This window comes from Myxine glutinosa, chromosome 11, assembly GCF_964187855.1.
Source record: "Myxine glutinosa chromosome 11, kmMyxGlut1.1, whole genome shotgun sequence".
Classification (NCBI taxonomy): Eukaryota; Metazoa; Chordata; class Myxini; order Myxiniformes; family Myxinidae; genus Myxine; species Myxine glutinosa.
This window is the reverse complement of record NC_136271.1, coordinates 64410019-64432959: the sequence shown is the minus strand read 5'-3', so window position 1 is coordinate 64432959 and position 22941 is coordinate 64410019. Positions and strand designations below refer to the sequence as shown.

The following is a 22941-nucleotide window of genomic DNA, read 5'->3' as shown; positions in this document are numbered from 1 at the left end:
CAACAGAAAAAATGGCGACATCATTTCTGCCGATTAGTAGGACCCAGTAGAATACATTTATAGTGGTTGCCCAAAATTAACGAACTGCACACGAACTTGAAATTGAGTACATAGGCCCACTCCCCACCCCCCCCCCCCCCCCCCAACTAATATTCCTCGTACATAGTACATAGGCCCACTCCCCCCCCCCCCCCCCACTAATATTCCTCATACACAGTACATAGGCACACTCCCCCCCCCCCCCCACTAATATTCCTCGTACACAGTACATAGGCACACTCCCCCCCCCCCCCCCCCACTAATATTCCCCGTATCAATTGCTTCCTCCACGAACCGAGACCTTGGTATGAAAAGAGCACCACGGATGGAAATTTGACTGGTCCTTAAACCAAGCATCTGCTAGTTGACATAACTAGAAATGCTGTTCGTAGCTTAACTTGCCAAAAGTGTGCAAATGTCAAAGTTGGAGGGAATTTGCATTCCAGAAACAAAAATGGGGAGGTTGAACAGAAAGAAAGGCAAATTGGATGCGAGCGGACGTCGTAAAGCGGATCAATTCCAGGTCAAATTACAAGTCTCCCAAAAAGACATCCAACACCTGTATTGCGTATAGGTATACCAATCAATCTTCAATGCGTTAAGAGTGGCTGTGACTATATTTGCAAAGGTTACAGGTCAGAGTTCAGGAACCCATTTACCATACATACCACGATTACGATTTTAAGAGGGTGGGTACAATTTACAAAACCTCTGCAGTCTTCACCCACGAGGAAGGTGAAGCAGCTTGCAAGCAGGTCCTGCTTAAAGGGTGCTCCACGGTGCAGCACCTCCTGCTGCCACCGAACCTGGATTCGGATCGAATCGCTTTGCGGAAGATCACGAAGCTTTATAAATGGAGATTAAAAACAATTACGACCAAAGTTGTACATCAGGTTGTCGGGCTGCGAATGCAAACCCCCCAAACGGTTTATTAGCAGAGATAATCGCAGAAACAAGTTTGAAAGTATGAAGGTAAATGTCGGGCGGTGGATGCTGTTTGGAGGAGGTAGGATGGGGGAGGAAGAGGGACAGATACTGAGATAGAGGAAAACAAAGAGGATAAAACCCCCAACCGGCCCGCTCTTCTTCCCTGCTCGACCTCTTCATGTCTCCTTGTCCACGACGACCTTGGTTCCCCGGAGACGACCGGTCCTCCGGGCGGCGATCAGGCCCACCTTGCGTCCCGGGGGAGCGTCACGGCGGATCGTGGACGGCTTTCCGATGTGCTGGTGGTTGCCACCACCGAAGGGGTGCTCCACGGGGTTCATGGCCACACCACGTACGCGGGGCCAGCAGTTGCGCTTCGCCTTGTACTTGTGGTACGCGCGACCGGCCTTGAGCAGGGGCTTGTCGATGCGACCGCCACCGGCGACCACGCCGACGATGGCTCGGTTGGCCGAAGAGATCACCTTCTTGGCTCCCGATGGGAGCTTCACCCGGGAGCGGTTGGTGTCGCGGTTGTGCGAGATCACGGTGGCGTAGTTTCCCGAGGCCCTGGCGAGGGCGCCTCGGTCTCCGACCTTTTCCTCCAAAGCGCACACGATGGTTCCCTCGGGCATGGCGCCCACGGGAAGCACGTTGCCCACGCACAGCTGCGCCTTTTTCCCGCAGTATATGAACTGCCCGGTGTGGAGCCCCTCGGCCGCGATGAACGTCTCGACGCGGCGCTTGTAGCGGTAGGGGTCCCGGAACACGATGCGGGCGAGAGGGGCGCCGCGGCCTGGGTCATGAATGATATCTTTCACGATCCCCTTGATGTAACCCTGACGCTCCGCGTAGTCAAGAGCGCGAAGGCGAGCCGCTCCCTTTCGGTGCTGTGTATGGGCCTTGAACACCGAGCCACGACCCTTTCTCTGGCTCCTGATAACGCGACCCATGGCGGAAAAAACTCGAGAGCCACGAGGCGTTGGAAAGGAGCGACTTCCGGCGAGAGCGGAAATACGTCACGTCTGTAGCCTCAATGCCAATTGCCAAGCAAAAATGGTAACAGATCTTTTTCTAATAGTAATAAACATGTACGAAATTTCTAGACACTTGTTGCTTTTGACATTACGATTAAAATACAACATACGGGACATTAAATATAAATGTCAGAATGTTATTATGAGGGGTGGACACCAGTTGCGCTGAACTATTCTCTCGATATACATTCTCAAAATTACCTGACGCAAAATGATCATTAATCATCATAATATTTTGAACTTTTATAGTTAGTGAATCAAATAATCATTATATTGTGCTGACAATCACTTTGATAAACGTTACTAAGGTCAAAACCTTAAACCTGACCTGAGCCTCCATCACTTTGCCGCCCATTTCCGCACGAGCTGCATCCATTTCGCTCTTGGGACGAACTAACCCAGGTGAGGCGAACACTGTGTTGTTACCATTGATCTTCCGAATCCATTATTCCATTCAGTTAGTCTTTTATTCTCTGTTTTACTTCACATATACTGTATATTATGTTGTTAGCCCGACGATGTAAGTCGTGCATGGGATGCGTCGGTTAAAATACGAATCATTAGTTGCCTTCTGCTGTTTATAATTATAATATATGATGAACATGACGAACAATTCAAAAGGAAATGTTTTATAATGAATATAGTGGTTGGTGGTGTTTAATTATAACCTTATTTTAAACCGAGGATGACGTGGCGTCTTATTTTGGTTGTTTTACTGAGTTCTGAGGAGCGTTCCGTTAGTAAGCAGCTTTCTATCGCTTGCCAAGCGGCTTGCTTGATTCAAAACGCTCAAGCGAGCACCACAACGGAACGGAACGCTAGGCACCGCTTAACAACATGACGGTCTCCATGGCAACAACGCTATCGTGGTACTCGAGCAATGCTGTCCTGGCCGTCGTTTTCAGTTTTACTCGATCCTCTTGTGACATGAACTTCTCCAAACGATTTATTGTGTTAGCAGCGGCTACGGAGTACGAGGGAGACGGAAGGGAAGATCAATAAATGTGAAGGTGGAGCTCCCAGCCAAGCTTATCTATACACCTGATCAATGTGCATTCTGGAGAGGGTTTTGCATGTTTGGCGATCTTGAAGAATTAGGATGAAAAGTAGAAATAGCAATAAAGGTATGAAATGCACGAGAGGGAACAATTTGCACATTAACTGCTGAAAAAAGTATTGTTTGTATATTGCAAGAGGACGTTTGATGTTTGTGTGGTATGTGTTTAAAGGTGTCTCGAGGGACAAATGGGTGAAAACGGTACAAAATGTCTATTGGGGTCTATATGGGTTTTAAGGGTTCTAAAGATCTAAAGGGTATGTTCCAATAGTATAGTAGTCAGGGTTTCAACCGTCTATGATCTCAATTGGTCTGAAGGTCTAAACTCAAAGGATGTAAATTATTAAGGGCGTTGAAAGAGTCTAAACTCCAATGTAATGGAAAACCAAATATTGCATTGGAGTCATCAGGCGGAACCTGGATAGGATTCGGGTTTCAGCCGCAACTCCTCAACCCTCAAACCCATCCAGGTGCAGCCAAGTGAACCTTCCAGAAAAATCTCTGCAATAATTAACTTTTCCCAAGACAGATAGATAAAGAACTAGAATGGCACTCAGTAGAGAGCATACCTCCACCTGGTTGGCCATATCTCCCAATGGTGAAGAATCACTTAAAAATTATACTGGCTGGATCCGGATCTTCACCAAAATTGAATCGATTCTTCATCACACACACAACCTGTCCAACAAGTTTCGTCCAAATCCATCCATAACTTCTTGAGATATCCTGCTATGTATCGTTTTTGGCCCGATCTCCCAATGGTGAACAATCACTTGAAGAATTAAATAATTCTCATATCCGAATCCATATTCAGATCTTCACCAAAATCGAAACTATTTGTCCTTGTCAGACACCCAACTGGTCCACCAAGTTTTGTCCAAATCCGTCCATAACTTTTTGAGATATCCTGCTATGTATCGTTTTTGGCCCTATCTCCCAATGGCGAAGAATCACTTTAAAATTTCTAGTAGCCGGATCCGAATCCAGGTCTTCACCAAAATCTAATCATGTCGTCCTTGTCACTTACTACATCTCTACATCTCTGCCAAATTTCATCCGAATCCGTTGACAAACAAACAAACGTACAGACAGGGGTGAAAAAATAACCTCCATCCACCTTTGGTGGCGGAGGGAAAGAGAGAAATAAAGAAGCAAGAATTAGAATGATCTAAATTCCTTTTTTTCGGTCGGCATATTCCTTTGGTCTCAACGTCATTTTTTTTTACATGACCCTTCTCGAAGGTCACTCCGTCATTTTTATACGACTAAAAATACCCGTTCCCTGAGGAAGTGTTGGCAAATCATCTCCCCCTCCCTCTCCCCTCCTCCTACTCAGGGGGAGGAGGAGAGGTTCTTTGTGCCCATGCTCTAACCCTAGATAATACCAACACGTTTGCAAAATTCGGAGGAGATCGGCTCAGCCCTGTTTTGTTTCTATAATTTTCAGACGTACATACATACATACATACATACATACATACATACATACATACATACATACATACATACATATATACATACATATATACATATATACATACATATATACATACATACATGCATACATATATACATACATACATACATACATACAATACATATATACATACATATATACATACATACATACATACATGCATACATACATATATACATACATACATATATACATACATACATACATACATATATACATACATACATACATACATACATATATACATACATACATATATACATACATCTATCTATAATTCCAGTAATCTCTGTGTGTATGTGTGTGTGTGTGTGTGTCTGTGTGTGTGTCTGTGTGTGTGTGTGTGTGTGTGTCTGTGTGTCTGTGACCGCTGTTTCTCGACAACCACGGGTCCGATATACTTGAAACTTGCCAGGTATATTGCTGGGGACCCGAGGATGTGCCTTTTCAAGGTTTCATATTAATCGGAGAAGTAGTTACCGAGCTATTCGCAAGCCGTTCGCTTTGGCTTTGCGAATGGACCGAACCATTTCATGTAAATAGAGGGGGGGGGGGGGGTTCTACCGTACTCGCAAGCCGTTCGCTTTGGCTTTGCGAATGGACCAAACCATTTCATGTAAATAGAGGGGGGGGGGGTTCTGTGGTCGTTACTGCCACGTGGTTTCAAAGTTTTTTTTTGTTGTTGTTGTTTGCACGCATGTTTTTTTGCACCCACGTACGGGCACGCTCTAGTACATACAATTCACACTACCTCCACAAATGGAATTTTAAAGACAGCCCAGCATGTGACCGTGGTCACCCAGATCAGACGAGTCGTCATAGTGTGGACTAGAACATCACTCGGTAGAGAGCATGCCTCCGCCAGGCTAAACCGTTTATGTTTTGTATCCCACTGATAGGCCAGATCTGTATCTGGACCTGAACCAAAATCTAATCAGCTTGTTCTTGTCATCTACCCACTCATCCACCTAGTTTTGTCATGACTCTTTCACAACCTTTTAAAATACCATGCTTTGATTTAAAATTTAAAAATACCATATTTATCAATACTTTGATACCAATACTTTGGTATCAAAGTATTGGTTGTTTTGTTTGTTGTTTGATATCAAAGTATTGGTATTTGACAATACTTTGGTATCAAAAAAATACCAATACTTTGATTTAAATTTTTTTTTAAAATACCATATTTGGTATACCAAAATACCATTTGACACGTTAGTGTCAAAGTTGACACTAACGTTCATATATCGTTTTTACCCTATCTCTCAATGGTGAAGAATCACTTAAAACATTCTAGCATCCGGATCTGGATGTTCACCAAAATCTATTCATTTCGTACTTGTCGCACATCCAACATGTTCACCAAATTTTGTCTGAATCCATACCCAACTTTTTGAGACGTTCTGTTTGCAGACAGGCAGGGGTGAGAACATAAAGTCCATCCAGCTTCGGTGGTGGAGCCAATGAGGGTCACCTACAGAAATTTGATGAATGATTTTGGGCAATCCACCTAACAACAGTTAACCCTGGTGTTGGCTTAACGGTTATGGTGGCTGGCTTGAGATCTTAGGGTCCTGAGTTTGAGGCCCTGTCATGCCAATGAATTTACACCCAGTGGGTGTACTCAGCCTGTCATCCTTCAGAGGTTAGCAAAATGAGTACCAGCATAATGATAATAGGGCGAGGGGCGGAGCATTGCATCACCGCACATGGCCATGCCCCCAGAAAATGATGCAGCCAAGTAGCCACAGACTGCATACGAACCACCACCAGTTTGTAGTTAATATTATGGGGGTGAGGTTGGTGAACAGAGACCCTACCACATTTGCAATCACTCATAAATACCCCAGATACATATTAGTCCTGCAATATCCATGCACCCCTCTATCCCCAATGGATTGAGGTACCCATCTAATTCCAGTTCAAACCTATGTACTGTTTCTGTGCCACTCATTCGTTGATGGACGTTAAAGATCCCAATGTGTCTTCCACAAAGAGTAGGCGAGCTATCGCCGGCACCATGAACAAATTCCAAATTCCTGCCCTATCCTTAGACGAACGTCAGGCCTGGTCAGCCGATTTGTGAAAGACTTAAGCCAAGCTTCCTCCTGCCAACCCCGCAAGAACATGGGAGTAATTCTTGCCATTAAATAATGATAATAAGACTGTTTCTGTGCCACTGCATTACCAGGGAGACCATTCCATTCATTAGCTACCCTCTGATGAAAGATCCCTCTCTTATTACTGTCACAACGCTCCTCCTTACCCTAAGACTATGGCTCCTGCTCGTGTCACTGTCTACTCTATTGTACAACTTCTCTGCACTTATTTTGATGATACCATTCAATGTCTTAAATATGTCTATCAGATCCTCACATAATCACCTCCTTGGCACTATGTCGTCTCCTTAGGACGAAAAACAAAACACCACCATCATCACAAACAATAACAGGAAGCATTTGAGTGGTGATTTGACCTCTTCAGCCACGTGGGAATCGTAAGTTGAAACTTTTTATTGTTCGATGGTTGATGGTTCTCCCCAATCTATGGCATTGGTGTGTTCGCTCCTTTGGCCATTTATCAATTGGATTTGTTATTTACAGATAATGAGTATGAGCGATTCATGGGATAACTCAAAGTTGGCATCAGTACCTCTTGGTACGATATTGGACGGGCCTTCTGTGCACGAACAATAGATGGAATAACCAGGACGTTTATTTAAGTACACTACCCCCCCCCCCCCCCCCGTGGAAAGCAAGGAGAAGATGACGTTTTGGACGTTCACCCTTTGTCGATAACCCCTTTTACTCCGACTAAAGGTTAATGCCCAAAACATCGGCTTCTAGTTTCCCACTACGGTTAGCATGTTTTGGTCAACGTCCTTTTGATTTTATCCATTGTTCTACCTGTCTGCCAATGCAGATCGACACTAACGTTCACTAGGAGGACTGGTTCTTCATTACCTGTGCCGACAAAGATGGAGGGAGGTTATGTTTTTACCCCTGTCTGTCTGTTTGTCTGTCTGAGCAGGATATCTTAAAAAGTTGTGGACGGATTCGGACGAAATTTGGTGGACACATTGGGTGTGTAAAAAGGACAAAATAATTAGATTTTGGTGAAGATCTGGATACTATAAGTTTTTGAAGTAACTTTTCACCATTGAGAGATAGAGCCAAAAATTATATATAGCATGATATCTCAAATAGTTATGGACAGATTATGACAAAACCTGGTGGATGAATCGGTTAGGCGACAAGAACAAGCCGATTAGATTTTGGTTCAGGTCCGGATCCAGATCAGGCCTACCAGTGGGATACAAAGCATTAACTGGTCAGCCTGGCGAGGTATGTGCTCTACTGTGTGCCATTCTTTTCAATTTTTTTTTACAGCTGCCCAATGCATTTCCTGAATCCCTCTTCTCATCTCCCCCTTTCTTGTTCTATTTCTGTACTCGTATTGGTTATGCATGTTGACTTGTTGCAAGTCAAAGTGGACATGTAATGCAGGTTTTGTTGCTGTAGCACAGCATTATGGAGACTTCATCATTTGATCATTAAATACAAAATGGTATGCACACGTAGATTGTCTTTAGTTCAACAACCAAAAAAAGTCCTTCACAATATCGGCTAAATTTGAGGGGTTGCCTAATTTATTAATATTGTTATGGATCTGCCTTGGGGTGGATTATAAGGTGCGCTCTTGCGATCAATTTCCCCGATGGCGGTCCTGAAGCCACCGCCCCACAGATAACTCTGTTGAATGAGAGATGACTCCGTTGAACGACAGATAACTCCATTGAACGAGAGATAACTCTGTTGAACGAGAGATAATTCCGTTGAACGAGAGATAACTCCGTTGAACGAGAGATAACTCCGTTGAACGAGAGATAACACCGTTGAACGAGAGATAACACCGTTGAACGAGAGATAACTCCGTTGAAGGAGAGATAACTCCATTGAACGAGAGATAACTCCGTTGAACGAAAGATAACTCCGTTGAATTAGAGATTGCTAAGCAACCACAGAGTAGAGTCCAGCATCCAAATCTTGGTAAAGATTTCTTTGTCATGGTTCTCTTTTTGAAGCAATGTTTTTATGGCCGGATGCCCTTCCTGACGCCAACCCTTTTAGTCGCCTCTCACGACACGCAGGGATACAGTGTACCTATTCTAAACTGGGGTACACAGGTGTAGGACTGTAGGTGTAGGGTTTCACTGGATGAATTTGAAAATTGGGACCATCATGCTCCTTCCTCTCGTAATGAACTCATGTATTCGGCAGTGCAACGAAATGCATTGGACAATTGTTTATGTTCGTGATATCCGGCATTGCGTCGTTAAGCAACCCTGTTTACAAATGAGGCACCCTCCTCTCTTGTGTCTTCACGTTGTCGTCGTTCATAGCAAGTAATGTGTAAAGAGGTAAATCGCCAGTGTGGCGAATTGTGATGGGGTTTGTACTTGGATGTTACACCTGGTGATTCAAAGTATCACATTGTATCAATACCGAAATCAATAATATCGGTATCAATACCGAAATCAATAATATCGGTATCAATACCGAAATCAATAATATCGGTATCAATACCGAAATCAATAATATCGGTATCAATACCGAAATCAATAATATTATTTGGTATCAATACCGAAATCAATAATATCGGTATCAATACCGAAATCAATAATATCGGTATCAATACCGAAATCAATAATATCGGTATCAATACCGAAATCAATAATATCGGTATCAATACCGAAATCAATAATATCGGTATCAATACCGAAATCAATAATATCGGTATCAATACCGAAATCAATAATATCGGTATCAATACCGAAATCAATAATATCGGTACCAATACCGAAATCAATAATATCGGTATCAATACCGAAATCAATAATATCGGTATCAATACCGAAATCAATAATATCGGTATCAATACCGAAATCAATAATATCGGTATCAATACCGAAATCAATAATATCGGTATCAATACCGAAATCAATAATATCGATTTCGGTATCAATACCGAAATCAATAATATAGATTTCGGTATCAATACCGAAATCAATAATATCGGTATCAATACCGAAATCAATAATATCGGTATCAATACCGAAATCAATAATATCGGTATCAATACCGAAATCAATAATATCGATTTCGGTATCAATACCGAAATCAATAATATCGGTATCAATACCGAAATCAATAATATCGGTATCAATACCGAAATCAATAATATCGGTATCAATACCGAAATCAATAATATCGGTATCAATACCGAAATCAATAATATCGGTATCAATACCGAAATCAATAATATCGGTATCAATACCGAAATCAATAATATCGGTATCAATACCGAAATCAATAATATCGGTATCAATACCGAAATCAATAATATCGGTATCAATACCGAAATCAATAATATCGGTATCAATACCGAAATCAATAATATCGGTATCAATACCGAAATCAATAATATCGGTATCAACACCGAAATCAATAATATCGGTATCAATACCGAAATCAATAATATCGGTATCAATACCGATTGTACAGCGGAAAGTTTTGGTTTTACCGAACGAGTAGGAATTGACATTAAACTTCAGTTTGGTCTTTCTTTTTGCATGTGACGTTTCTATGGCTGCCAAACCTAGCAGGCTGGCGACCCACCTACACTAACTTGACACTATAGATATGTCGAATTTGCATATTCACCTGAAATCCTTGAACCCCGTTCATTGTAACCTTGAATGACATATTTTAACTGTTTCAATTGGTATTCTTCTAAGGTTTCCGAATCATTCATGATCTGTTTCGGAAATTTTAGCGCAGACTCGGTTATCGCGGATATGTTGTTAATTACGATGTATGCTTGCATAAATGTATGCATATAGTATGATTATTGACCAAGATATCCATATAAAAGGTTCGGGGCCCAAAGAGGCCCAAATACCCACAAATTCCGACCCTGAAAAACCCATGTTCCACCAAATATTGCAATTTGTCCTGGGTCAAACTGTAATTTGACTTGACTATTATTGAGCGATAAGTATCGTGAAGTTAGAATTGGGTTAGTGAAAAGCTTTTGTGTTGTCACCTTAATCTCTATGGAACTGTATGTCGGCACACATCATGTCTTTAATAGTTTCTCTGTTTGCAACATGTGTGACTCCAGTGTTTATTTACAGCAGAGTGAAAGCAATGAGCCTTGGGACCTTTTTGCGGAGCAACAAAGTTTTCATAGTAATGGGCCTGGGCCTGGTGGGCATACACTGGGGTTGGTACCGACTTCAAAGCATCCCAGCGTTTGCGAAAAAAGAGACCCAAGGATACAAAGAACCATTAATTGTCACGTACGTGCTGCGTCAACAGGAACAAGAAGCATCGCGGAAGCAGTAAAAGCAATGAGGCCTACTGCAATGGGACTATAATGTGAGCATGGCAAAAGTGAGTTATTTGCAAGCATGCAATGTTACACAAATCGTGTTGAAACGCACAAAAAAAATTGTATTGAAATTTAATAATTATAGAAGTATATATTCCTCTGCCATGTTGATTCCAAACAGTTTTTTTTGGTGAATTTTGCAAAATAAAATCAATATTGGTTGTGATGGCAAGACTTGGTCTCCACGATAAACAACCCGGGGGGAGTCGACATTGTTGTAATTGTTCCTGAATGCATATGAAACGTCCACCGGAAGTAAATACCCTTGGGTAGTAGGTTTTATAGACAGCAATCTCCCAGGGTGGTACTAACAAAGATCGCAAAGCGGAGCAAGATAGGCCACTCGTGCGCAACTGCGTTCAATTAGGTGAAGTATGCAATGGAGTAGAACGGCGGCCATTTTAGCAAGCAAGCGGAATTCGGGCTGCTTTCTTGGCTATAGTTCGAAGATCTCCTCTGTATCGATCGCGGAGTAGGAGGTAGAGGAGAGGGGTGGGGAAGAGAGTAAGGTGATGATACATTAGCCATGAAAAAGACTTTCTTTTTATCACAAGTGAAATTACACAAAATAAGAAGAGAGATGAGATAGAAGAAAGGGAGAGAAAGAGAGAGAAATTAGTGCAGGCTGTATCGTGACGCAGGGAGAGGTAGGACGGAGAAATAGAGAGGGAGAAGAGAAGCTAACAGAAAAAAGAAAAGGCAAATTGAGAGAGGAAAGGATAGAAATCAAAGCCCAGACACATGCAGAAAGTATATTTTACTTACCTGGACATATATATATATATATATATATATATATATATATATATATATATATCATCCGCAAAAGAAATCATGCAACATAATCTGTATAATAAATATCACCTTCCAAGAAAGTACCCTTCCAAGTAACTATTTAGGCATGGGCAGAAATCCGGGGAGGGTAAACAACCCCCCCCCCCCCCCCACACACACACACACACACACACACACATTTTACTGGGTACGGCACAACATATGAAATCCCCCCCCCCCCCCCCCCCTCCGAGACATTTTAACCTCAATGGTCTTGTTACAATTTATTGAATGTTCTCGACAAATGCCCCATCAATGGTTGGTGAAGACCTTTTTTTCTTGCTTCTCACCTCCGAGTGTCCACCCCCCCCCCCCTTGTTTTTTTGTTGGTGCACCTCTTTATGCCTCCTTTTTATGCGATTTACGCCAATGCATTGAGACGTGCCAAAAATGGTTAAATGTATATGTATTATTTATTGTATGGATTTACTTCACTAGAAAAAAAGAAAAGTTATGTATCATTGGCAATTGTACTTTTAAACGCTTGCCTGCAATGATTTTTCACACGTTTTACAGGTGGAAATTAAACTTACAGCACCCATGCTGACCATTGCATCTCCTGATGACAATTTACGAAAAGATATGAATAAATTATTTTCAATTATTTATTTGCACTACATTAAGTCGGTATTAGAAGCACAGATGTCCATGTATTGAAACATTTCAGTGTTCATAGACATTTCAAGGTCTTGCACAATTTTAAATCCTATCCCAACAATGTACTTGTATCGTATGTAATGCATCATTACAGCAGAAATGAATGATATGTTTATTTTCCTTCGTTTTGCCACAGAGCCATGTGCTTGAATGAACATTAGATTCTATAAAGGTGTGCAATATAGGTTATTACATGCAAATATCATGAAACCATTATTAAATCAGATTAATGATCTTCATTAAACAAGAACTTTAATATCCATATATTTGCATGGATACTTCAGGCTCTCTGCCTGCCTGCTAAAATGGCCGCCCAGCGCGTCCATTGGATACTTCACTGTTTCGCACGAGTGGGCTATCTTGCTCCGCTTTACGATCTTTGGTACTACCGTCCTATCTTAGGAGCGTTAGTGTTACTCAAACCATATTACACTCTCCGTGTCAGGATGGCTGATCTTCCTACCTGTCTGACGCAAAGCAATCTACCTGGTTAGCTTTCCTTTGTCTTTCTCGTGTGCACCATACACTCTACTCACTTTCACTCCACATCTTTACATTATTTCTTCTTCCTTTTCTTCACTTCTTTATATCAGTCCCTTTAAAAAAAAACTTGACCCCAGGTTAGACAACTCGGAGGCGAGTGCTCGTAACGGTGACTTAGCATGCGGTAATAAGACATTACACAGAATCGCTTGGAAAGGGGGATAACACCATTTAATGAAACCTTGACAGCAAGACATGACACACAATGCGGCAAAAAATTATACAGCAATTCCTACCGTCGAGGAAACCGGCGGATCCAAAAACACACGGACGTCGTCGCAATGCACCTGTGAACGATGACGTCTTGTTCCACGGTGACTGTAAATTGGAACCAAAACGCTTGCAGAAATGAAGGAAAGAAGTGCGTTATTTAACACAATTATTATCTTCAAAAGTTACCAAGATCGCAAACTCGTTTTGTCAATAGAAATGGGTTGTAACCTCCTGAGTTGAGTTTTGTTCAAAAGGGCTCGAGTTTTTGATCCTCGATTTGGGATTCCTTTTTCTTAAAAAAATTGGTTTTCTTCACGTCTCCATCCAAGGAAATTTCCCAAGAGCTTTGTGTGGTTGTTAGTGTCGGCGAATTGCGTTGGCGGATGGGATTTTGGGGATTGAGAAATGCACCGACTCCTTTATTGCAGTGCTTTGTGGGTACGGCATCATGTCGGAAACCAATTGAATCCGGCGGTTACGCATGTTTAGTTTTCACAAAGAATATGCCCGTTTGCTATCATTACGGCCAAGTCTGAGTTTTATGAACGGATTAAAAATTGGAGACGCTTTGTGTCCAAGCGAGTGTCAGAAACACAGGAATGCTGGCCTCACATGCGTGCTCAGCAATACCAGTTTCTCCCTTTTAATGAACATGTGAGAATGATCTTGAGGTTTGATTGTGTCAAACTAGAGATGTATTTATACTCCCAAACACACTATAACACAACTACTGTACTGTGATTTCAGCGAGAGACTGCTTAATGATCATGTGACATGGATTTTGCTCCAATGCCTTGTGGGTTCGAATGTAAAAGTGGAGAGAGAGGGCATTGTGGTTGATGATGATGGTAAAAGAGTTCATTCGTTGACTAAAATGTCGACGTTTGAGCAAATCGATGTCAGGAAGGAAAGAGAGATCTTGTTCAAAGGTAAATATTTTCATGTCATACAAAGCAACAGTTGTAATATGCTATGGATGTAAACATAAATGAGCAGAATGGAAAACTAGTTTTGCTGCTGAAGGCCTGTGTCGTTCTGTTGGTGGACAGGTAGAATAATGCATGAGGTTGACAGTCGACAGGACGTTCATAGTAGTTTGCTAACCGCAGTAGGAAGGAAAGCGAAGGTTTGCTCCATCAAAATGGTCGATCCTTTTGCTCTGATGAAGGGTTAATGTCCGAAACGTCAGCTTCTCCTTGCTTCCCACAGCAGGTAGCATACCTCTATCGATATTCGGTCTATTCCATCCATAAAAACGAGCATGTCGATTATACTTGTCCACTGCTGATCCCCAAACAATTCTGTTGATACTTGTCCAAATAAACCCACATAATTGTATCGCTGAACTTCACCATTTTATAACCATCGCAATTCATTGTATAGCTGGCTCCAAAAGGATTGAATGAATAATTTTATCAACAAGAGCTTATTCAGCTTGCTTTGAAGGATCCTTATTGCAATTTGACCTTTTTGAATATTCCACCACATGTGACACCTTTATCTGCACAGCTCCTCGTAATCCGATGGCTTTCGGTGTTAACTATTGTACATCTAACTCCCAAGACCTTGCGCAATGTACAAACGTCATGGAAAAAGAAAAATGCTGGAAGAAAACACATTTTGGCACGCACGGCTGAAAAAAAAAAAAACACGCAGGGTCATCACATTCTACCCCAACCATTGGCTAAAGTTTATGGAAATGGCTCCAATCATTTTATATTGACGTTTGTTCGCTATCACGCAACTGACTGAGAATCTGCAGGAAAGTTGGCTGCATCATTTGGAGAGTTGTCTGAAAACGATTCGGTATTCCAGTGATTCACAATCTGTCGAAAGAGAAATGAAAAGGAGGAACATTAGAAGCTGTACATTAGAAGCTTGTACATGTAGCAGTACTTTGTTCTTTGTGGGTAGGGGAGTGGAAAGGAAACAAGGTGGTACATCTTCGATACACAGCCTGGTCAGACCACGAAGATGGTCAACCCTCAACCGATTACTGTCCCGGTTGTTTACAAAGTACGTGTCACATTTTGATTGGTGCATGCACCGATCCATTGTCTACACACTCGTCATGAGTTAAGGTGACTCGTTGGTGGTAACTAGGTTATGTTGGTTCACTCAGCCCAGATCCCAATGATGGTTTGTGGAGACTTAATCCCGTACCCCTGCATTAGCAACATGTATGTCTGCCAAATAATTAAAAACTGTCATATGAAACAACATCTTTCCAAAAAGCATCAACTTTTCAAAAAACTTCAACTTTTCAAAAAAATTCAACTTTTCAAAAAAATTCAACTTTTCAAAAAACTTCAACTCACTAGATCTGTCTGTCTGCTAATCCGCCCATCAGGTCGGGCATAAAACCCAGACTCGAAGACGAGCACTACCTCTGAGCTATCCTGGTCGTCCTGTATACGCACTCTTAGTGGTGGAAAAAAATGGCAACTCATCGTCAAATGAAATGCTCTAAACGTAATGTTGAAACATTTCCATTTATCATAATTTTGTACCTGATATATTTTGCTGAATGGAGAAGGTGGATCAGACTCGGCAACGGTTGCTAGAGTGAGATGTGCATGGAAGAAGTTTCGGGAACTGAGTGGCGTGCTGATGAGGAGGGGAGTGTCGTTGAAGCTGAAGGGAAAGGTGCATGCTGCATGTGTGAGAAGTGTTATGATTTATGGGAGCGAGACATGGGTAATGAACGTAGAGCAGCAACGAAGGCTGGAAAGGGTGGAAATGCGAATGGTTCGGTGGATGTGCTGAGTGTCGTTGAGAGAGAGGAAGACAAATGATGAATTGCGAAAGATGATGGGAATAGAGCCTGTGATTGATGCTGTGGAGAGGAACAGGTTGAGATGGTTTGGTCATGTGTTGAGGAAGGATGAAAGTGACTGGTTGAGAAGAGTGATGGAAATGAATGTAGAAGTAGAGGACGGGGAAGACCGAGAAAGACTTGGCTAAAGATGGTGGAAGAAGAAATGCGGGCAAGGGGGATAACAAGGAGAGATGCAGAAAATAGGGCAAGATGGAGAAGATTGTCATGGGGACCGCAAGGCTAACCCCCGCTCTAGCAGGGAAAATGGCCTTAAAATGCATGTTGTTGTTGTTGTTGTTGTTGTATAATTTTGTACCTGAACGTTTTAGTACAACATTGATTCACAATTCAGTGATTCAGTGTTTGCCGTTGTTCCGATTCCAATGAAATCCTTCAACACATCGCACAATCTTACGAAAACATAAACCAGGGGTAGGGGCAAATTACAAGGGATGTGAATGATCACATGTTTCACCGAAGCAAAGGTCTCTCAATGGTCCTCAGAGGTGTGGCCTATTCTGATCAACCGATGTTGAGAAGGCCCTTTACAGCCATCACCATGTTTCATTGGGAATGCCCCTCAACATACACAACGGGTTTTGCGTGCCTCCTCTTTCTTACCACACAAACGCTTGATCATATTAACAAAGGTCCATCTCCTTGAGCTGTTAGTCTGTTTGCTTGCCACCCACCATAATTTAACTCTTCCATGAGCCTTGACTTCTGGTTTCTTGCATCATAGCCCACACAACAATAAACGGTGAAATAGTTACAATGGGAATTAGAAGCAACGATCTGAAGAATATAAAAACGAGAATATACAGAATAGAAAATAAGGCAAAATGCAAAATGTGGAATCTGCAGTGGTAATAAATCAACACACATGGTGTGCGAAACAGTCGACAAGTGTGAGAAGGAACACGTGCAGACAAAGTGAGAAAGTGATTCAGCCATGGGGTTTTCCTTTGTTGGGGAGCAACACAAGGAGGTGCCAATGAAGTACAAACAATTCTGAGCCCACTTTTGTCGTAAGTCATGCAACTTGGTTGTTGGTACGTCTCTCACCAGCCATGGCACTTCAGCAAAGGACTTCTCTGACTCCATGGGATTAACTCAATCTGCGAACTTTCCCATCCGGATTTTTCCCAATGGGAAATGCTCCCTTGTGTACTTGGTGATGACAAACTTCCCTGCAAAAGTCTCCTGCCCTTCCTCTGCTCCAATTGGTTCATCTGATCATATGCTTGTAAGAATCAACATATCTCTGGCTATTCTCAGAGAACTGCCTCAGTGCCGCCAAGTCCGGTCGTTCACTTGGGCAGATTGGCAGGGAAGGCAAGCAACCATCTCTCTTCTGGACTGGTCTATGGGACTATGACTTTCCCAACACAGACAGGTCGGTGGTCTCTCTGTCTTCTACCGCCTCTTTTCTGGTCTTGCATCCCCTGCTCTTACCATGCTTTGCCCTGCCCCCCCCCCCCCTCACCCCCAAAGGTTTCTGCAGGACACACATGGTCTGCATAAACCCCCTTCTCTGGTGAAACTACCTAAATCCAGGATCCAGGATCACTGCTCGCCACCACTCATTCATGCATCTTTTTTCCAACTTCCACATTCTATTCAATATATGCCCCCCCCCCCCCCCCCCACTGCGCAAATAGATGCCATCTTCACAGCACATCAATGGGATTGAACCAACCAAGGATGGCATGGGGGGAGGGTGAAGGACATGATCACGGTGATTCCTCACATACATGTAGCATTGCCTGTTATTTAATTAGAACAAGCGTTACGCCTAGGTCCCCCGTCGGGGAAGTGATGTGAGTTGACAAAGTGGAAGACACAGAAAACATGCTATGATATGATATTTCGCTCACAAGGTTCAGACATACATGGAGGCGGCCATCTTGGATTTTGACGTGGCGACCCAATTTTCAATAGCGTTCTCCCTTCAGCGTAGATACACCCACACACCAGATTAGAAGTTAGTAGTTCGTTTATTTTTCAAGATATTTCGCCCACAAGGTTCAGACATATATATGGTGGTGGCCATCTTGGATTTTGACGTGGCGACCCAATTTTCAATAGGATTCTTCCTTATGCCTAGGTACACCCACACACCAGATTAGAAGTTGGTACTTCGCTTATTTTTCAAGATATTCCGCTCACAAGGTTCAGACATACATGGCATCAGACATACATGGCGGTGGCCATCTTGGATTTTGACGTGGGTTGTACCCACACACCAAATTCGAATGCGGTCCTTCGCTCACGCACGTACGCACGCACGCCCGCACGGACGGACACATGGACGGAGGGGAAAACCATAGTCCCCCTTTCGCTCTGCGGTGCGATGGGGGACAAAAATCCCAAGGCCTGAACTCCATGCTGCCATTTCTTCAAACCGGCCTGAGCACAGGTTGTCAAACAATGAACCTAAGAGCAGCTGGTGCAAGATGGTCGGCCTGTATATGTACGCCAAAAACTGCTGAAGTCTGCAATGCCAGAAATGCCATTCCCGGTCCAACAGGATCTCCACCACACATGCTGACAGTTATTGCTGATGGCAAAAGGCAGATACACTGGTGATTCATAAGATTACAAAAAGGAGACAGGACCATTTACATATTACATATGCCAAATGAGGGAATTTTGACCCACTTTACCACTCCCTTAAACGGAAATAATACTTAGATGCCCCATAACACGTGATTTAATATATACGCACATGCACACACCCTTTTCTATCCTCAACATGCAATTACAGATTGAGCAGTAATACGCTAACGGGTTGGTCTGGTATGTCCGCACCGACGAAGACTGAAAAATTAATAGTTTGCACCAAAAAGATGGCATTTGCATAAAATAGTAATGATTTACAAAGAAGAGCTTCCCAAAATCTGAAATGCACAATCAAGACAAAAAGTGACAACAATTAATACAATTAAAGCTACAGCAGACTAATGGCAATGAGCATGCGGTCGACCAATCTACGGACAAAAATTATCCGAGAGCGAGAAGACTGGAAAGTTATGGTGGAGGGTTAATATAACCACCTTTAGAGGCCATTTTTCCCCGCAAAGCGGGGGTTGGCCTTTTTCGGGAACAATTATTGTTTCCAACAGTTGAAATTGAATGAAATTCGAATTCTAATAAAATCTCAACTGAAAAAAAAAAACGTTTATTCGTTCTTGGCGCGAAATATCCCCACCCACACAGACCTCCACACACACGCACATCCACACACAAACACCCCCACACCCCTCCCCCCCACCACACATACACACACCGCCCACCTCCACACATACACACACCCCCCCACCTCCACACATACACACACCCCCCACCTCCACACACCCCTCCCCCCCACACACACACATTCCCCCTACCCCCCCCCCCCACATACACACATATCCACCCCTCCCCACACACAAACACTCCCACACCCCTCCCCTCACCACACATACACACACCCCCCACCTCCACACATACACACACACACATCCGCCCCCCTCTCCATACGCACACCACAACCCCCCCACACACACACACACATCCATCCCCCCTTCCCCCCCCCCACACACACAATGAAGGTACAAAAAACATTGGTCGATAAGATGGTGGTAAGCTGCAACTCGTGGATCCTTTTTCACGAACTGGACAACATGAGATGGTGGTGAGCCACAACTTTGTAGAGGTGAGCAGAACTAGATAGACATGGTAGCAGGTCCATGTACCCGAAAAAAAAGCAGAACCAATGAGAGGATGGGCAAAAGCTTGGAATTTGGAAGGTTACCGAGAACCTCCGCACAAAGTTTTATTAATGTCGGCCTGATTGGAAGTTGGTTCGATTGGTCGGCCTGATTGGAAGTTGATTGGAACTAAAGGAAGTTGATTCCTGAAAACTACAAAATGTATATTGTACTTCAAAAGGCAGAGCTTTGCATCACAAAAATACACCGTCATTCAAAGTGAGTGTTCAACCGGCTGCCATCTGCCATTACTCGTTTGTGGAATGTGGGTAGTATCTTTCAAAGAGTATACTTGGTGTTGGCCTAATGGTTCGGGTGGCAGGCTTGGGATCCTAAGGTCCTGAGTTCGAATCCTGTTCAGCTGTTGAATTAAGGGCCTATCTCATTGGCGGAGACGTCGCCGCGACTGCCGCGACTGATCAGCCGCGGCAACTCGGGCGACTCGGGAGACCAAAAAATGGCTTGCGCTCTCGCCAGGGCGACGTCTACGCCAGGGCGATGATATTCATCACTACTCCTTTCGCTACATTTTTTACATATTTTTGCATGTATTTATTTTAATGCAATTAAATATAAATTCAATGCAATTTAAATATACACTCACATGTAGGTAGGGGCTTCTTGATCTCCTCGAAGATGTTCTGCATATCAACAAGGAAGGTTTCAACCGCTGCTTTCTTGTATTGGTTATCTTTGTATCTTGCATACGATTTATCGTAAAATTCCAGATGATCCTTCCAGAAGTCAGCCATTGCCTCTTGATGCCGCTCTTTCCAATCATATTGTTTTCTAGTCGGATCGCCGCTGGAACCATGTTCCTCATCTTCTCTAGCATCAACTGCTGCCTCAGCATCCACAAACTGCGGTGAAGCTGCTACAACTGCTCCATCCTCCTTCTTGCCCTTCCGGCCCCCACTGCCCTTGGGTGGCATGGTGGAAGGACAGTACTACTCTGGAGTTGGAGCTGTCCCCTGGCAAGACAAGATGGTGGGGCCTCTTCCAAGGCAGTACAAGGAGCAGCAGCAGTAGCAGGAACAAGTACCAAATGATGAAGACCTTGACCGGATCCTGTACCTGACTTGGACCAGGAGGAGTGAAGGCGTCTCGATGATGCCAGCACGCGCTCAGTCACGTGGTCTCTAAAGTGGGTCAAGCAGCGTCGCGGAGACGTCGCCGCAACGTCTCCTCAGTCTCCTTGGTCTCCGCGACGTTGCCGAAAAATCGAACATGTTTGAATTTCCCACGACTTCCCGGAGACCCGGCTAGTCTCCGGGAGACGTCGCGGAGACGTCTCCGCAACCAGCGGAGACTCGAGTCACCACCAGGTCGCCACCTAGTCTCCAGGCCAATGAGATAGGCCCTTTAATGCCCGGTGCGGTTGACTCAACCTGTCATCCTTCTGAGGTCAGCAAAACGAGCACCAGGGTACCGGGCCCTCTGTCAAGGAGGTTGGTGGCAGGATTTGCACTCCGGCCACCGTAAAAGACCTCATTCCATAGCACACACACTAGTGTGTGCCGAGATGGTGCTGAGGAGTCGTCGCCGAAATCAGACCAGGTATTTCGACCAGGTAGAGTCGTCCTAGGATGCAGCGACGTGCTGATCCAGCGTATGCTCCCATATACAGACTTGGCGTTTAATATGGAATTTTTTTTTCTTCTTGACTTGGGTTTACTTTCTGAACTCAGTATATCAATCTGGTGAGTTTCTTTTACCCTGCGGTGATGTCTTTGTTGAAAGAACCATGTCACTGATTGTCTTTCGCAGCAAGAAGTCAATAACAGGATTATATCACAGGTGGTGTGACAAAATGTAAGGACGGGTACATTTGACGATTGGCTTCATAATCAGGTATATAAGGGTTGTTGCGTTCTGTATTAGTGGAAAACAACTGCTGCACGTCTAGTCGTCTACAAAAGTTATTGCCGCTTCCTCTGGAGATGGTCCGTCAACTCGACAATGCTGTTTGTCATGGAGTGGTGGCTTTACGAAATTACGGCATGAAACCGTGATATTGCTCGGCAGTATGGCATCACTCAAGGTCAGGTGTCAAAGATCCTGAAACGAAATGCTCAGAGGGGTGTCCCTACTCCAATACCGAGGCCAGGACGTCCCAGCAGAACCACAAGGAGGGATGATCGCCAGCTGCACCGGTTAGTCCGCAATGGCCGTACCAAGTCAGCTAATCAGCTTTGGGCTGAGTGGCAGCAACTGACATGTGCCTGTATCCAGAAGGCCAGTCAACCTTAGACTGGTTCAAGCAGGCTATCGTGCCAGGCGTCCCCTGAGAAAGCCACGCCTGACCAGACAACTCCGCCAGCACCAATTGCAGTGGGCCAGAGAGCACCGTCAATGGCAGCCAGCACACTGGAATCACGTGACCTTCAGTGAAGAGTCTAGATTTCTGGTCTATCGTCAAGATGGCCGCGTCCGAGTGCGCAGACAAGTGCATGAAGCCCACAACGAAGATTGTATAGTGCCAAGAGTCCAGGCTGGAGGTGGTGGGGTGACCGTTTGGGGTGCTTTTCATGCAGGGGGCAAAACTGACCTGGTTGTTCTGAATGGAAACCTGAACCAGTTCAAGTACAGGGTCATTCTGGAAGAAACATTGCTTCCATTTGCTCATGCAGCCTTTCGAGGAAACGTTGTCTTCCAAGATGACAATGCACGGCCTCATCGTGCTCGCATGATCCAACACTTTCTTGCTGACCGTGGTGTAGAGCATATGGAGTGGCCTGCCATGTCCCCGGATATGAATCCGATAGAGAACTTGTGGGCAGAATTAACGCGTCAAATCGACAACTTGGACCAGCAGCCGACCTCTGTGCGTGAATTGCAGCAGGCTATTGCAACTGCATGGCAAGCGATTCCTGTCCAAACCTTGGCAAATCTCGTGAACAGCATGCCTCGACGTGTACGTGCTCTCCTGAATGCTCGTGGGGGTTACACGAAGTACTGAACTGTAATTTTACTGTCCGTAATCCCAGTCGTAATTTAACTTTTGTTTTTGTTTAAAAAAAAATTGGCTAATGTGCAAAATAAAGAGATACTTCTGGAAAACGTACAGAAGTTTAACACAGTACTGTCCATGAATTGAGTTCGATATCAGTTTACATCACTTTCAAGGATCAATTTAT

The 22941-nt window shown here is 43.8% G+C and overlaps 2 protein-coding genes and 1 long non-coding RNA gene across 4 annotated transcripts in view; 1 reads left to right on the top strand and 2 right to left on the bottom strand.

Moving 5' to 3' along the window:
- Positions 1-921: 921 nt before the first annotated feature.
- RPL8 (ribosomal protein L8) lies at positions 922-1986 on the bottom strand. The gene has a single exon (XM_068097130.2). The coding sequence runs from the start codon at positions 1914-1916 to the stop codon at positions 1143-1145; it is 774 nt and encodes a 257-aa protein (XP_067953231.1). The 5' UTR covers positions 1917-1986; the 3' UTR covers positions 922-1142.
- A 348-nt stretch (positions 1987-2334) lies between these two features.
- On the top strand, positions 2335-10751 carry LOC137411847 (uncharacterized). Its single transcript, XR_010981411.1, has 3 exons — positions 2335-2402; positions 6946-7031; positions 10718-10751. It is a non-coding gene; the product is annotated as an uncharacterized LOC137411847 (long non-coding RNA).
- Positions 10752-13175: 2424 nt separating this feature from the next.
- Positions 13176-22941, bottom strand: part of LOC137411848 (uncharacterized) — a 50677-nt gene continuing 40911 nt past the window's right edge. For both annotated transcript variants that reach the window (XM_068097133.2, XM_068097132.2), the window contains exon 5: positions 13176-15060. In XM_068097133.2, the coding sequence (XP_067953234.2) occupies positions 14971-15060 (90 nt within the window). In that variant the 3' untranslated portion in view covers positions 13176-14970. The remainder of the gene's footprint in view (positions 15061-22941) is intronic.

Excerpts from the sequence above, each read along its gene's own strand:
- RPL8 (XM_068097130.2), bottom strand. The coding sequence starts at position 1,916 with ATGGGTCGCGTTATCAGGAGCCAGAGAAAGGGTCGTGGCTCGGTGTTC.